The 14,312-nt window shown below is 39.7% G+C and overlaps 1 protein-coding gene across 1 annotated transcript in view; it reads left to right on the top strand.

The window, feature by feature from the left end:
- zc3h3 (zinc finger CCCH-type containing 3) overlaps positions 1-14,312 on the top strand; it is a 77,638-nt gene that overhangs the window by 42,616 nt on the left and 20,710 nt on the right. Inside the window, exons 4-5 of the mRNA XM_082509883.1 lie at positions 3,651-3,801; positions 11,429-11,592. Of these exons, the coding sequence (XP_082366009.1) occupies positions 3,651-3,801; positions 11,429-11,592 (315 nt within the window). The remainder of the gene's footprint in view (positions 1-3,650; positions 3,802-11,428; positions 11,593-14,312) is intronic.

Genomic DNA, 14,312 nt, shown 5'->3' with positions numbered 1-14,312 from the left:
GCCGGGCCAAAGTAGAGATGGATGTTTGCAGTGTCGTGCATTATGCCTTGATGACTGACTTATGGACGAGCAGAGATACGCCCTACATGAGCGCAACCATCCATTTCATTAACAAAGACTGCACCCTCTATTGTCGCTGTTTACAGACTGCGTACTTTCCAGATGACCACAGGTCAGGTGGTATATCGTGATATATATCGTTATCGTGATATAAAATAATTCATATCGTGATAAATCTTTTTTCCATTGCAGTCAGCTGGCACAGAGTGGGTAATGAAATATTTTTCCCACTGAAAACCCTGCATCCAGTTGAACAGAATCACCTTTTTTTTTTTATTCTTTACATGTATTATTGATACAATTTGATTGTTGATACAGTGTGAAAGCCTTTTTTCTTTTCTTTTTAACACACCAGTCATGTCCTGTTGCACCCTCTAGCAAGGAAAGGGATGGTGAAAAAATTCTACCTTTTAAAAAAATAAATAAATAACAAACTTAAACTGCTTGGTGTACTAATGTAGGGTGTGTGCTTGTGTCTATGATCGTGTTGTAAACCTGTTGTCAGTATTTCAGCCCCCTGCCTCCCCCCTTCCTGTGATTTGTTGAACAGTAAATGTGTGTCTGAGATAAATTCTCCAGCTGATCCAGAGCTGCATCATGGCTGACAAATGAAACCAGCATCTCCGAACAGGACGAAGAATGAGGGGGAGGTGTGGCGAGAGGGAGAGAGGGAAGGTTGAATGAGTAGAAGTGGAAATGGAATCATTTCATTATTCTTCACCACAGACCTTGTGACAGTCACGGTTTGTTATTGGGCGCTAATTAAAACAGCAACAATCCTAACAACTGGCAGTTAAAGACTTGTAAAAGAGGTGATGGGAAATGAGTTCTGCACTGAGTGCATAAACTCGTTCCTAATTCCCCCCTCTAACACCTCTCTTCACTCTTTTCTTTACTCATTAGGAAGACTGAGTGCTGTCGCTGACCACTGCATTGAATGATTGGTAGAAGGGGGAAGAGAGTGCAGATAATGACTTCTTTTTTCTTTAATAGTTTGATTGAATACACTGAGCAACTGACTCATGTTGCATTAAACCTTTTTTTTTTCTTGTCTGTGGTAGTGGGAGATTGTTGCTTTTTCTTCAAATATCATTAACATTAGCACCATTAAATCCATGCTTGCTGTCAAATTACTTGACATAATTTGTGAAGAAGAAACAGATTAAAAAAACATTAAAGTTAGAAAATCCTCATTTTCTACAGGCAGTCATGGCTGCACTCAGTGATTAAAACGTAAAGAAAATGGGTGTAGGTAACTGAGTTTTACCAGTTTGACTGAGTTTTATTTATGACCACATGTGGTCATAAATAAAAGTGACTAAAGTGTTTTTGTAGCCTGATAGATGATGGGCTCAAAGAACTTTTGATGAAGGTCAAACAAAGTTTCTTCATGCTGCTTATTGCTATCACAGTGATTTTGGTCAGTATTTAAGCCACTGTCATCCAACCAGTTTGAACACTGAATTTCAAAAAAACTTATTTTGAAAAGTAGATTTCACATGAATGCTAAAATTGAATTCAGCAACAAAAGCCAGGTTCAATCTATTTTTCTTCTCAAATCAAATCAAATCAAGATTTATTTCTATAGCACATTTTAAAAACAACATCAGTGTTGTCGAAAGTGCTTCATAATCATCCAAAAAGAGAATGAAAGGTTAAGAACAAAGCATTAACAAGCAAAACAGATCAACAAATAACACAGTGACAAACATAAAAAGCAAGCCAGATTATAGCCAAACTTGTTTGAATTCACTCTTCTGAATAAAAACAATTGCATAACATATAAATACATAAAGCCACTTTTAGCTGTTCCCAGTTACAAGGGGATACCACAAAGGGTAGCTCTGCATGTCTGAACTGGCAGACTTTTATCCCTTCCTGACGTATTGCCAAAGGGGGATCTGTGTCTCTTGCTAGAATTGAACCAGTGTGATTTGATTAGATTAACTCTATTACAGAGTGATTCAGGTCTATATTCAGTGTAGCTAATTGTACTGAATGAACAGATTTTTCCATCAGTGGATTACTTTTTCTTTTTTCTTCCCTTGCATATTCCAGGACGACAATGACAGAATTTATTGTGAAAGAATGGTTCAGGGACCATAAAACATCATTTTCACTCAATCCTTGGCCACAATTGACTCCAGACTTCAACGGCATTGAGAATCTTTGAGATATGCTGCAGAAGACATTATGCAGCAGTCCAACTCTCTCATCATGAATACCAGATCTCGGGGTGGTGGTGGGGGGTAGGGTTAGAGTTAGACTGCAGACTGTGATGAGACCATTGACAATGCTGACTGGTTGAAAAGTTGGCTTGAAAAGGAATGTGAACACCAGCACGTTGACCACGTCAAAGACTCACTCGTAATGTACAGACGAGTAACCCAAACAGTGGTTTTAGTCTGCAGGTGGCATTATTTTAACACAGCTTCAGGCTTCTGCAAAGAAGTTCTTTATGTTGTATTTTCTCTCTTCTCAGTGGCAGAGGCTAAAATGAAGAACCAACTACAGCACAACCATGAATTAGAATACACTACTACATTTTTGACACTAACCCCTGCTGTTATTATTCATTATTGGGTTTTCATAATAAAAGGAAAGTAAAAAGTAAGTAGTTTTTCAGAAAAATACATTTTATAGAATAGAATAGAATAGAATTCAACTTTATTGTCATTGCACATGCACAGGTACAGTGCAACGAAATGCAGTTTGCATCCATCCAGAAGTGCTTTAGTGATATAGATATATTACAATATATATTAGCAATAATATAGATATATGAGTATATTACAGAAATGGGTCTATTATGGTATGTTATAATGTACACGGTATGAAGTATGTTGTGAATATTCTATAACTATAAGTATGTACAGGCTGTAGTGAGTACAAGCTATGTACAGGCTATGAACAGGATATAAATATGAAAAACTATACAGAATATGAAATAAATAACTTTATCTGACATATTAGTAACGACTGCCAGTAACTACAGAATACAGAAGTGTGATCAACAAAAAAAAACCTTTTAGAGGTATTCACAATGTCTTTGCAATTTACCTTCAGTGCACAGGCCTTTGTAGTGGCTGATGTTGATGTGAACAGGGACTCCAGCGATCCTCAATGCAAATTCTGTTCTCTGTGCGTCAGCCAGCTTAGGCCATCATAAAATAACTTGATGGATAAACAGTCAAGATAAATAAATAAATAAATAACAACACTAGAGCCCCCCAACCCCCTTTCCGATCTCACTGCTCTTATGCCTCTTCTCTGATGGATTTGTAAAATGATATAACGAATGAGACTTAAAATGAGAAGGAAGGAGGGAGGCTGGGTAGGAGAAATGATGGCAGCGAGGAAGGAGACAGAGCATATGATTTATTAGACTCATAAAAATTCTGCCTTTGTTATTCCCTCTCATTTTTATATGTGAAGCTTATTAAAGAGCACACCTGCCAGAGTTCTCAGACAAACTTATGTGTGTGTATGCACACATTATGCATTCAGAATGATGTCAATGTGCATTTGTTCACACTCACTACCTGGATGCTTAACTCTGGCTTCTGTTTCTTAATCATCCCTGCCCATAGATGCCAACTCTTCCTCCCATCGTAACCCCGCCTCCCAAAGGGTGTTCAGGACACGCTACAAGATGGTGACCCATCTGGGCTCCAGTGCCATGCAGACCCGCTATTACAACCCAGCCCTTTCCTGGCGTGCCAAGAGGCTCCAGTCTGCCAGGTAATCCACGTTATCAGATACTTCCTCAGGTCTGGCTTTAATGTGATTCAGTCTCTAATATCTTTCAGTGCAGAGTGAATCCCTGTCTTTTATGTTACAGTCATGTGTAGCATGAGTGGTAGGGGTCGAAAATTTATGGTGTTCATTTTTACACAGTAGATAACCCAGAGAATAAACCATTTACAATAGTGTGCTCCTCACATTAATTTATACCAGCAGGGAACACATCAAATCCAAGACGGATACAGAGAGAGAGAGGGAGCTGGGTGGTTGGGTGTTTTTATTTATTTATTTATTTTTTAATGTCATTGCAGCCCTCATCTCTCACTTTTTCTTTATCTTCATTCATCAATCTTTCATCTTTGTCTTAGTACTTCTGAGTTCACAGTGAATGCATGTTAATTGGACTCACTGGTTTTATCATTCATCTTTTTTTGTCCATCAAAATTGTCATTAAAAATGCAAACTGTTTCATTTCCAGATTCACAAAGAGATCTCTTTATTGGTGTTTTCAAATAGATTCATTGTATACCACATTTGAAAAGTTGGAGCCAGAAAGCTATGTCAGTTAATCAGCTAGTCATTGCAGCACCCATATTTTAAGCCCTCTAACAAAGAGAATGGAGGTTGTTTTGTGTCTTTTTGATATGGTGCTAAGAGGAGGTCAAACTCCTCTTTATGTGATGTGATATCCAAGGTTTTGTCACTGAGAAAAATTCACTCTTGAATAATCTTTTCATAACCGAGACTTGTAAGCTTAGCTTAAACACTGAAATCCCTGAAAACATGGTTGTTCCAAGGTTTTCCACAATTATGTTGTTGCCTTGGTTCCCAGGGCGATGGTGGTTGGGTGAGGTTGTGTATTTTATTCTAAATGCGACTGGGATTTACAAAATTAACATGTTATGTTAAAGAACAAGTGAAACTAGCAGTTCAGAAAAAAATCAAGAAACATTTTCTCATAGACTTCTTCACAGTCAGACCTCGTTTTAAAATTAGTGGGTTCCCCCCTGCTGGCCAGTTTCAAGAATGCATGTTTAAGACGCCTAACACTAAGATCTAAAGAATAAAGAATGTGATATATTTTTTTTATGTGTGTAAGATTATGTCCTATGTTTTTTGTTTGCCAAGACTTGGAAGAACAGTTTAAATATAAACCATAATTCAATTCTCTGGTTTCCTAAGAGTTAGATTAGGGGTGGTTTGAAACCGAGATGACATATCTGCTTCATTTCTTTGTTGCAGTATATGAGATTAACTTGTTTTGTACACATAGAAAGAATAAAGGTTTGGCCCATGCAAAAAGTTTCAGTTTAACATAACAAAGTTTAGAAAGAATCAAGTTCAACTTTATGCCTCTGAATTACATAGTGTGTCACAGACCTTAGTGAACAGATTTCATGCTGCTCTGTAGTGCTAGAAAGGAGTTCGATATGTCTACAGCTGTCACTGTTGGTAAGTTCAACAGTGCTGTCTTTGTCATTTAGATTGTGCGATCTTGTAATTTGTTCGCGTAGCCACTTGTAATGAAATAATTTTGTGTATTTGTTTTGTGTGTTGATGATGAGCAGAGTTAATTTGTGCAATCCAGATTTGGTGAAACAGAAGACCCTGGACTGTGGCTGGACTCAGCGTCTGGTGACTTATTACTATTCATTTAGCTGCTGCAGTAAATATTGATTCATCAAGGGATTTTCAATTTGAGCCCCCTGACATCCTGTGAAATATCACCACATGTGTAGAAGTGAGGAAAGAGATAGGGAGGGAGGGGGACCCATCGGGTCCCCAAGGAGACTCGTACCCCCACCCCACCCTCATACCTGCTCCTTTTTTATGCTTTATCTATCTGTTTAACTCCAAAGACCACCACCACTTTTATCAATTTGAAGCTATTGAGTGCAGCATGAGCTCATATTCTTTGCTCTTAACTACTGAGTACTCCTCTTCATCTTTGGCCTATCAGACCCGTTGGTCTCGCTTCATACCTTCTCAACTCTTATCTCTGCCTGCCACAGCTGCATCTTAGAAAACATACCATACATAGGATCCCAATGTGTTCAGATAACCTGTAGAGAAAAGCCATTGATTAGATATTTAAAAGTGATGTGGTACCATTTAATTCATTTTTGACATTCTTGTTAAGACTTAATTCACTGATATGCATATATTAAAAAATATATATATATATTTTTTTGTTTTTTAAGAAAAAAATCTAAACACATTTTCCCCTAAAGTTCTGTCTGCATTCAACAAAAATGATTTCAAGGACTGAACATAAAGCTTGCCTAAATAGCATGCACTTGTAGGCGCATTTATCTGTGGTTTGGTAAAAGTCATTGAGAAACATTTCTTATCTTGTCCAACAAAAATAAAATAAAGGTGAACTTTGTGTATCATATATGTTGAGAGTCAAAGTGTCACTGAGTTCCAGGCCGAGATTTGTGAGCAATGTTTTGGTTGCCTTAATTAAAAGCACAGGGATGTCCTGGATACTATTATTGTTCCCACTGGCCTCTGTTCCAATCACCCATCCTAGCATTGACTTGTTTAAACTTTTGAAAATTGTTCTTGGTGACACATTTTAGAATGGGTACTAAGAGTGTTAAAGCTGAAACATGCACCTGCAACACTGAGAATATTCTGCTTCATGGGCATCTTGCATCCCCTAAGGATTTTTTGAGGCTGATGATGGTGCCTCTATTGAGAAGGGGGGGGGGGTGCTTAAGGAGTTTAATTTAACTAGTTTTACTTAGTTTTTGGTTTTAAAAAACAGTTTATCTGTAAATATGTGACTGGTAAAACTGATTTTATTTTTTTAAACTTGTCCTTCTCGTCCATTTAGTTGCACAGATGTCTTGCTCCCAGGCCCACAGGAAGTGAGGTTGCCTCTGCCCAACATACCGTTCTCTCTCCTAGTTTTAGCCATAACAGGCATGGTGTGTGATTTAGAGCTGGGTGACAGTTTGAAGGGGCGGGGGAATCGGCTGCAGTATTTCAGGCTCCACCACCAGAAAATAGATATAATCTCAACATTAACTCCATTAATAGTATCAGGAGTTGAATTAAGAAAGCTGTAAAGCATGCACTCTGGAGGATAAATTACAGCCCAACCCTCCTTTCATCTCCCTTGCTATTTTTCTCCCCGCGAACCACTCTTTAATTTTCTGTCCCCCTATGTTTGCTCTGTTGCTGTTCTTTCTTGTGTTTTATGTCTTTCTGTTTGATAAAATTTCATGTCAGTCTTGCAAATGCCTCCATCTTTCTCTTCTTTATTTCTGGCATAAATGTTAAGGCCCTCATGCATATACATACATACATACATACATACATACATACTTTTGTGTATATATGTATGTATATATATATATATATATAATATGTACACACACACATCTGGTCCGGCGCTCATCTCCTTTAGTGCTTCAGTATTGATCAGTACAGGATGTAAGAGACTGGGCAATAAAGTGAAGCAGCGCTCCCTCTTCTTCACTTCTCTCTTCTTTTCCTGCATTCACCACCCCATTCATTCCGCTTTATACCGCAATTCATTCCTTTGCTCATTACTTATCACATTAGTCATCCACCTCCCACCATACAGTTGTGTGTTAAGATTCTCTTCTGCTGCTTTTTAATGCTGAGTTCTCAATAAATATGTTTTATTGTTACTTTCTACACTACAGTCAGTTCCCCTTACGTTGGATTTGAAAGGATCCTGATGCGTAACTCGGCTACTTTGGTTTCCTTTAAAAGTGTGAAGAAGCAATGCTCTCGGTTAGAATTAGCCAGACAACTGTTTTTGCTGTGCTCTGTTTCAAGGGTAACTGTTTCCCAATATGAGCTTACTAATGCTGGGGTTGCAGACAAATAAGACAAGGGCAGCATTATTCTGAGCAGTTGCGCGACCCTCCAAATTCTTCCTTGTCACTAAAACAAAAGTCGGATCATTCATCAACGGCACCGGTAGTGCTGAATCGCGCTCTCCTTTATCTGTGCATTGCATGGTCAGAGCACCGCACATACACACACCTGCATACACATATACAGAGTCAGACATACTGGATGGTCTCAAGAGAGTTTCTTTGTAGCCTTGCCCTGTCCTCTAGTTCTCTTGTTTTTTCACACCATATTTTTTACAGGTTTTTTTTGATGAGTTTAAGATCTTTTACTGTCTGTGACCTCCAATCTTTATTTTATGCTTTCTAGCACACTTAAAAGTGTAAAGATTACATAAACTGTGCTTCAGGGCTGAACAAATTTGTTAATTTGTAGAACTTCAATCTAAAAGTAAATTTAATTGTCCTATAAATTAATCAAGCAAAAACGCCTCCCCATTCTCTTTGAGCTCCTCTTATGTCTGTGTAATTTAAATTTGTTTGTGGTTTTGACTGTTATTGTTCTGCTAGTTATAAGATATTTAAAGAAAATTTTATTTTCAGTTGGTTTGAGAAATTGATTATCACATTTTTACGCACCCCGGAAAATGATATTTTGAGATTTTAGCAGTTCTGTGCAGAGAGAGAGATGAAAAAGAAATGTAAACTCAAACCACAGTTTGAAATAATTTTTACTAGTCACAGAAAAAACTTGTTGGTATTGCAGGCAGGAAAAAAACTGCAAAGTACAGATTTTTATCTCTATCTAAGCTCTCCCACTAACAAAGGGGCGCTGCTGCTGACACATGGTGAAGTGAACAAAGACCGGCATGGATTATTTCATTGTCACAGTATCTGAGCCGCCTTGTAAGCTGTCATCGGATCTGTGAGCTGCATCAATTGGCTGTATAAGTGCATTGTACAGATGGAGATAGCTGCTAATTATTATGAAGGAAGGACCAATAGAAACAATTTCACTCACCAAAACTGAAGCATAACTTCTTTTTATCACCTTACCATAGCAAGTCATATTATTTGTCAGAATATGTCATTAAAATGCTCCAAGAAGCACCAACAGCACAAACACAAATTACCAGAGGTGAGACCTAGCAGGCCCTGTGCTGGACCGGCAACATCCCCAGTGACAGCCCTGTGACAAAGCCTTGAGAGCCTCAAGTGGCCATTTAAAGAACTGCAGTTAAATGCTGGCTTCATTTTTTGTGTTCTCTGGAACTTACTATTATGTTATTTGTGTATAAACAAGCCATGTGTGAACCAGTGTGACTCATTATGTGCACTTCCGTGTGTGCATGCAGTTCAGAGCTGCTCTCATTTTGTCTAAGAAAAGACGTTCTTTTGAGATGTTTTGTCTTGGTGTTGCCAGACGGTTTACCAGCCCAGTCTTCAGCTTTGAGAATGGACTACATTACCCCCAAGTGTCCTTAAAGATGAATTATAAAACCCACACAAGATTACGCTCATCAAAAATGAATCTGTTACATCACAGTGCTGCCTACTTAAAAGTAACTCATTAGTTAATATTTTCATCACAAGAAAATGGTATTGCTTTTTCAGAACTTCAGCACCAGCAACATTTTCCTCCTCCAATGTTGTAGATTAATTGAATCTTTTTAAATGGACTCCTGTGAAAAAACTATTCAAATTCAAAAAGCACTTTATTACAGTAGCAACTATTCTATATGCGTAGCCTGACTGCTTTCATAGGAATTAAAAGAAAGAAGAAAAAAAAGAGGATAAATAGCAGCCATATGCTGTGTTATCAAAGGCGGCATGTGTGTTAAGTATCAGTAAATATGGCACCTTTATCTAAAAAGGAAAGAGTTTTTGTAGTTTTCTCATATAGAATATTCAGGTGTGTGTGTTAACACAATGACACAATATTCCCAGGAGTGGACATCCCAGTGTCTTCACCCCAACTTCAGACCAAGCAGTGCTGAAATAAATTGCAGAAAAACCCAGTATCTAAATCTCTGACTCAGTTAGCACGTTAAGAGTTAAAGTTCATAACTGTTTATAACAATTAGAACAAGACTGAATATGTATGGCTTGTTTGGAAGTGTTTCTAGAACACAACCTCTTCCTTCTAAAGACAACATGGAAGCAGGGCTTAGCTTTGCAGAGTTGCATCCATCTTCCTCCTCTCACCCCTACCCGAGCCTGGCTGAGTTCTGCCATAGGTCTCTTCCTGTTAAAAAGGAGTTTTTCCTTCCCACTGTCCACAAGTGCTTGCTCAGTGGGAGTCATCTGATTGTTGGGGTTCCCTCTTTATTACAATTTATAGACATGACTGTTATTATAATGAACATAAGGATTGAACAAAGCTTGAACAGATCTTAGTTTGCAAGATTAGAGGTGTGTACATCAAACAGTTATAATTTTTGTGCCAAAGGGAAGAACTGCTCTGTGATGGGGATGGCACACATGAAAGTAGTCATGCACAGACATGTGAAATCACTGGGACGATTGCTCTGACACTTAGACTTGTATGAACATATGAACCCGGTGAGAGAACATCCTAACGTCACCCCTTGACTGCAGCCCTGTGTCAGGGTTAACTGCCGTCTGTGTTAACTGTTCATGTCATATCCCCATTAACCTCCATTGTGGCTCCCTAGGCCACCCAGTCCTTGTTTAAGCCTCCCTGGGTGGCAGTCAGTGCTCCAACATTAGCCTCCATTACAGCTCCCCTGGCTGCAGTTGCCCTGTGTAGGGCGTCCACTGATCTTGTATCAGTGAAACTGAGTGTCTGTGCTGCTGAGTTATGGCACACAGTCTAATAGAGCGTGCATGTGAACACAGCTGATGGCTGATATTATTTGCAGCAGTGCAGCAGCTCTGCACGTGTTAAGCATCCATGTCAGTTGTTTTGTGCGCTCCATGCGTTTGGGGTAACCCTCTCTCTCTTTTCTGTAATGGGAGGCATGAACTCTCGCTCTAAACCCATTTCCAGCCCATCTGAAATACGGCAGCAAATTACCTCCAGCGGCGCCCTGCACACTAGCCCAATCCGCCCCAAATAGAAGTGACAGGACAGCGCAATTTATCGCCATAACCCCTGCACCGCCCCACCACCACCCAGAAGCTCCACACACACTGTGGACTCGCACGTACAGATGCCGCACACATACACAGGCCAACCGAGGGACTCCTGAATCTTGAACCTGTGTGCAGAGGCCTGCGATTTTGTGTACTATACATACCATAGTAGGAATGTGTTGTAATTCTGTGTGTGTGTGTGTGTGTGTGTGTGTGTGTGTGTGTGTGTGTGTGTGTGATCTCTACACTCAAGTGTAGGGGCCAACCGTGCTGCTCTGGCCCCCTGCCCTGCCTATTATCTCATTGATTTCCTTCTCTCCTCTTTTCAATTCTCTCCATTTCCACACTACCGTCCTTTCCATTAGAGGAGCAATTTAACAGAGTGCTGTGACATGAGAGAGAGAGAGAGAGAGAGCGAGAGAGGGGGGACTACAGGATGGGAAACATAAAGTGAAGAGAGGGGTTATACTGAGAGAGCTGGGGAGAAAGGATGGGTAAAAGAAAGAGGGTGAGCGGAAAGTCTTCTAGCAGATGGTTTTCGCTCAAAGCAATGCATGAATGAAAATTTTACAGTGTATTAACTGGGCTGAGTGGATAATTCCAAGTAGCAATAAACCAGAATTGGGAGTAATTTGATTTCCTCAAATGTTTCCTTATACCATCTATTCTTCTTTTATTTGAATCCCTCTTTCTCTAAGGAGTTTCCTTCAGAGCCGTCTTCGAGCTCCCCACGACAGACACCCGTCATCCACCCAGCAGTGGAGAGGAAGCAGCATGTGTTGGATTCGTGGGTCCTTATACCGTGTGTCAGCCAATAAGCTGTCCCGCACCGTAGCAGCGAACATGTCCATCAATCGAACAGGTATATGTGTTGTGTGTTCAACAACTTCTGAAGTTCAAAGAGGACTAACAATTCACACAACCACCGTGGAAATTTATAATGTGCCTGAATGAGCCTGCCTCAGTGTTTTCCTCTCACAAGCAGATGTCAAATACATTTTCCTAATTAAAATATATTTAAAAGAGACTTAATTTCCACCATTGTAATCTGAGTATAACAAGGGCACAAATGTGACCGCTTGCTTCACATTGTATTTAAATTACCAAAAAATGGCTGGGCCAGTATTAGGCACTATGTTCACATTTTCCCCTCAGTTCTTCCTATGCTGAATGACACTGTTGTCTTTTTTTTTGATTGGTTGCCACTTGCAAAGAAGGTTATAAGGTTATAACAGGAGGTGGGTAAAGCTACTGTTGTTTTGAGAGTGGTCCTCTCCTCAGCCACTTCTCCTACAGAGACATGGAGGCACGCCCACCCAACCCAAGATATAATCTCCTCAGCATATTCTGCGTCTTTCCTCGGGTTCTCTACCAGTTGGACATCCTAAAATGCTTCACGTAGGGGGTGTCTAGGAGGTCTTTCAGTGTGAAGGAGTCCCTCCCAAAGAACCAAGCTCTTCCCCTGATTTCTATGACGGGAATGCTCATTTTGTCTGCCTATCTCATTCTTTCAGTCACCGTCTAGAAGATGTGGCCATAGGTGAGGGTAGGAACATAGATTGGCCGGTAAATAAACCGCTTTGTTTCCACACTCAACTCTTCTTGCCTCTCCTCTTCATTTGTTTTCTAGCTGCAGAAAATTTAGTTCTTAAAGTACAACACTTCTCACTGCTATATTCATGGTTTGGACATATTTCAGTTGACATAAAATTATACAGATTAGATACCCTGCATTTAAGACATTTAGTCCAAGAACATGGCAGTAAGTGTACAGAGAGTGTATATTCACATTTGTGGCTGTAGCACCGTTCACATATCCTCTAACAGACTTAGGGGAACTGGCTGGATTTGCCATCTGAAATAATAAAGTTGTCATCTGTCAGAGAGGTGAGGGGGAGGGCCTGGAGAAGTGAATGGGGGAGATTAAAGCCTGGATCTGCCTCCACTTTCTTCCTGCTTCTCTACCTCTCTTTTACACATTCTGCTGTGACTAAAGCTGCAGGTGAAATTGAGAAGCTCCAATCAGTTCAGCTCGTGACCAGCATCACAACACAAATTCATGCATCTAGAGACACGTCTCGGGTGTCTTCCAAGTAGGAGTTGTGATTTCACATCTTTGTAGCAAGCTTCATATTTGTTCTTGGTACAGAGCCTCCGGACTGTAATTCAGAACACACGCTTGACAAGAGACTTAACAGCCAGAAAAATGCCAAATTTAGAGGTCTGAGTAAGATTAACTGCCGTTTGTAACCACACCCTGCCCATCTCCTTGTCGTCTTATTCATTCCTCATTTTCCTACACTATTTGTGGCGTGCATTGGGTACATAGTGTTTGTAATATTCTCAGACAGAGCTGGATGACGCATTTGGATTTGGCACTAATGCGTCAAACCACCCGAGTATAAATAACCAGTCACATATTTAGTTTTTATTGCTTCTGGCTATGCAAAAGCACATACAGATAGCTTCCTTTCTGTCATATCTATTGTAGATACTTTGAATACTTTAAAATTACTTTAAAATTGTTACATTTAATGCAAGACTTAACATCAGAACAAAGCATTTTATAGAATTATAGTAAACAAAACCAAAAGCTACCCTTAAATCTTCATTTATATATGTGCTGATGTATTTATTACTAGGACGACTAATTGCTTGTAGATGGTAGACATGAAGAGAAATGGATTAGAGACAATCTTGAAGGAAGAATATGTGAATATTGTTGTGGAGGTGAAGCATGTCAGACAAGATCATGAGTTTGAAAGGGTAATGTTGAATGTTGCCACTGCATTGGCACCACAGATTAGATGTCAGTCAGAAGAGAGAAAGGAATTCTAGAGTAAGTTGGATGAAGTGGGAGCGAGTGGTGATTGGAGCAGACTTTAATGGACATAAAGGTTCAGGAAGGAGTTGAAACTGACTCTGGATGGTAGGGAAGACTTACCAGATAGAAAAAGATGGAAATGTGTTAACAAGTGAAGAGAGGTTATTGAAAAATGGAAGGAATGCTTTGGGGAGCTGATGCATGACTAAAATGACAGTGAAGAGGGTGGCTTTTCAACAACAAGGGTGATGTGGAGAACTGTGGTAACTACAGAGTAAAAGGAGTTGCATTATGTCGTTGTGGCTCTCGAGATATGATAGGGTACCAAGACAGGAACTGTCGTACTGAACGAGGAAGTCGGGGGTAGCAGAGATGTATGTGAGGCTAATGCAGGACATGTATGAGGACAGTGAGACAGTGATTAGGAAGGACAGATGGGTTCAAAGTGGGGTTTGATTATATCATGTTCCAAGTCCCTTCTTGATTGTTGGGGTGATGGACAGGTCAACCACTGTGATCAGACAGGAGTCTCTGTGGATTATGATAATTACAGATGACACTTTGGTCTGTAGTGAGATTAGGGAGCAGGTGGAAGGTGTTGGTGTGACCAAATAGAATGCTAGTGATGGGGTGAGATGGAGTGAGATGATTCACTGTGGTGACCCCTAAAGGGAGCAGTTGAAAGAAGATAATGATGACAATAGATTTCTTTTAGATAAAAGTGATGTTTACACCTTTTTTTCAGTTTCTAATCAGTT

The sequence above is a fragment of the Aulonocara stuartgranti genome (genome assembly GCF_965226115.1).
Source record: "Aulonocara stuartgranti genome assembly, chromosome: 17".
NCBI classification, from domain to species: Eukaryota; Metazoa; Chordata; class Actinopteri; order Cichliformes; family Cichlidae; genus Aulonocara; species Aulonocara stuartgranti.
The sequence above is the reverse complement of the archived record's forward strand: the minus strand, read 5'-3'. Positions and strand labels throughout refer to the sequence as shown.